This window comes from Limulus polyphemus, unplaced genomic scaffold (assembly GCF_000517525.1).
Source record: "Limulus polyphemus unplaced genomic scaffold, Limulus_polyphemus-2.1.2 Scaffold2184, whole genome shotgun sequence".
NCBI classification, from domain to species: domain Eukaryota; kingdom Metazoa; phylum Arthropoda; class Merostomata; order Xiphosura; family Limulidae; genus Limulus; species Limulus polyphemus.
In genome coordinates, this window is record NW_013667794.1 from 200,240 (window position 1) to 203,001 (window position 2,762).

The window sequence follows — 2,762 nt, forward strand, 5'->3', positions numbered from 1 at the left end:
TTATAAATAAAGAAGACACACCAAGCAAACCTCCCAACAAACAGTCACACATTTGTAAGGCTTTGTTTAGTTGTGGACATGGATTGACCTTGTGGAAGTGCTCTGGATTTTTGAACTTTTGAGCCAGGTTCAAATCCATGCAATACCATAAAATATTCCCCACACTTTAAGCTCTGGGTGCATTATAAGGGTGACAATCAATCCCTTAGTGTGGATGATGGGTGGTAGGGTGCTTCTGATTGGAAAGTAGTTCAAAATTAAGTAAGGTGGTAAATATCCTTAGCAGTTTTACCACAAATCCAAAATACAGATACTGTTTATTACCCTTTCTTACAATCAACCTGGCTGGACTGAAAAGATCCAATAAAGCTTGAAACAGAGATCTCAGGTAATCATGATGTCAGTTAATGTTTATTATCATAATCTACAACAACAATGAAAGTAAAGAAACTGTGGAAGTTAAAACTGTACAGAATTAAAAAAAACAGAATTTTTTTTAAAGATAACAGAATAAGGAGAACATTTAGACAAAAATCAAACAAACCTGCTTTATCAGTTAGTCATATAAAGTGCTGTTTGACAATCATTGATTTGGACTGACAGAAGAACTGTTATACCTCTAATTTGCATGTACAGCAAGAAATGGTTTGAAACTTTGTTAAAATATTATATTTAAAAATATATTTCATATTATTAGAGTATTTGCTTAATACCAGTAATATATGTCTATTTTAATATAGTTTTTACTTAAGGTAACTTGTTTTATTTTCAGAGTTTCAAAAAGAAATAACTATCAAAACAGCGATCCATTGAAGTCCTTATGTGTAATATGCTGAAACTCTCGCAAAGTATGAATTGTATCAGACAATAGAAAACTGAAAATTCTCTTCATCTGTGTGTTTACAGGACTAGTGAGAAACTTTCTAATCATGGAAAGGTTGAATTGTTCAAGTGGCCCTCAAAACTTTCAGAACCAGGAAACATTTATTATACTAGCTGTCTCCATGACAACCACAGCTTTTTTTCTAAATTTCCTCCAAGTTACTGTGATCATTCATCAAAAATTGTACAAGAGTTCAAAGAACATAGTACTTCTAAACTTTTCCATCTGTGGTCAATTGACTTCTGCAATAGACTTATGGTACATATATACTGCTATGAAATGGACAAAGTCAGATGAAGTTGATCCTTTGGATGATCTTTATTTGTGCCTACTATTACCATCTGGACTGCTTTTATTAAGCTTCTTCACATTTTGGGGACTTTATGTTGCCCGTGTGATACAGCAATATATTGTTGTGCTAAAACACAGATGTTTTACCAACTTTCACCATGAGATTTCAGTAACTATGGCTTTAATAGCTTCTTCCTGGACTGAGGGAATAGTTCTCGCACTACTACCTCTGATTGGATGGAACTCTTGGAATGGGCTATGTCATGTCCCTACAGTGTGGGAATCAAGTTTTTCCCTCACTTTTGGTCTTCTGTATATCCTTCATCTTTTGGTTATAACAGCCATGTTTGTTGACATGCTTGTGCTGAATCTCAAAAAGCGGCGTACTATTCAGCCATATCCTAATGAAAACACTGTCTCATTTAATGACATTTCCATTCAATATCAACATCCACCAACATTGTACAGTAGAGAAAACTTCACATTATTATTAGAAGTCATTATTTTCATCTTATTCACTCTACCCTTTCTCATTTATTTTGTTTACTTACATATCCACCCTATTAGTGATCCATGTCTAATTTTTCCAAAACACCATATTACAAACATGTGGATGTCTATGCTTTTAATTCTCTTTGCTGCAGTTATACCTATATTTCATATGTGTAGTCAAAGAGATCTTACACGCTCTTACATCGCGTTTATTCAGAGTCTGGTACAAAATTCTGCATCTACTCAAACACAAGAGACAGAAGAAAACCAGCACCAAATGCATTAATAAAATGAAATAATATATATATGTATATAGCAGTTTAGTTGACTTTCAGTAAATGTACAAACAGCAATCATACTTAATCTACTTTAGGTAACATCAGAATAAAAACTATCAATTTAAATGAATGTACACAACTGATACAGTTATGTACTCATTACTATCACACTTCTTATCTTTGTATCATTTTTAACAAAAAATATATTTGTACATAATCCAAAAAATAACGTTTAAAACACAGTATAAACATTTCAATATTTGGATACATTACTTAAAACTGAGCTCAATCACAATAGTGATGTATTTCTTTTTATATTTTAAAAAGTCCTATAAACAATGTTTTGATTTTAAAGTGCAATGATTATGTTTGAAAGTGAAATAGAAAATAAATAAAATTACCTTGTACGTGTATGATGTAAAAGTTACAACAATTCGTTTGCTTCTTTTTTTTAATCACAGTATAATACTTAACTCGGTGCACTATATTTAATCTCACTTAAGAGCTTAATAACAAAATGTTTATAAAATGTGAAATATTGTATTCAAACTTAAACCATTGTCTTGTCCTTAAAACATGAATAAAAGAACAAATATTTAAACAATGGCCTACCAATTCATGTACAGAAAAAAAGTTATTTTTAACTGCTCTTAAAAAGTTTCAATCTCCTGACTAAACTAATAACTATGCAATAAAATTTATCTTTTTCTTACCTATTTTGTCCCATGGAGTTAACTAAAATTAAGCCAAAACAAGTATAATACAGAAACTCCATGAGGCATATTAGAATTTACCTAGTCATTAAAGTAGATTCAAAA

The 2,762-nt window shown here is 31.2% G+C and overlaps 1 protein-coding gene across 1 annotated transcript; it reads left to right on the forward strand.

Annotated features, from left to right (window-relative positions):
* The first annotated feature begins 816 nt into the window (after positions 1-816).
* On the forward strand, positions 817-2,329 carry LOC111087464 (cannabinoid receptor 1-like). The gene has a single exon (XM_022394155.1). It carries the CDS (start codon positions 930-932, stop codon positions 1,950-1,952), a length of 1,023 nt encoding a protein of 340 aa, XP_022249863.1. The 5' UTR covers positions 817-929; the 3' UTR covers positions 1,953-2,329.
* Positions 2,330-2,762: the final 433 nt, after the last annotated feature.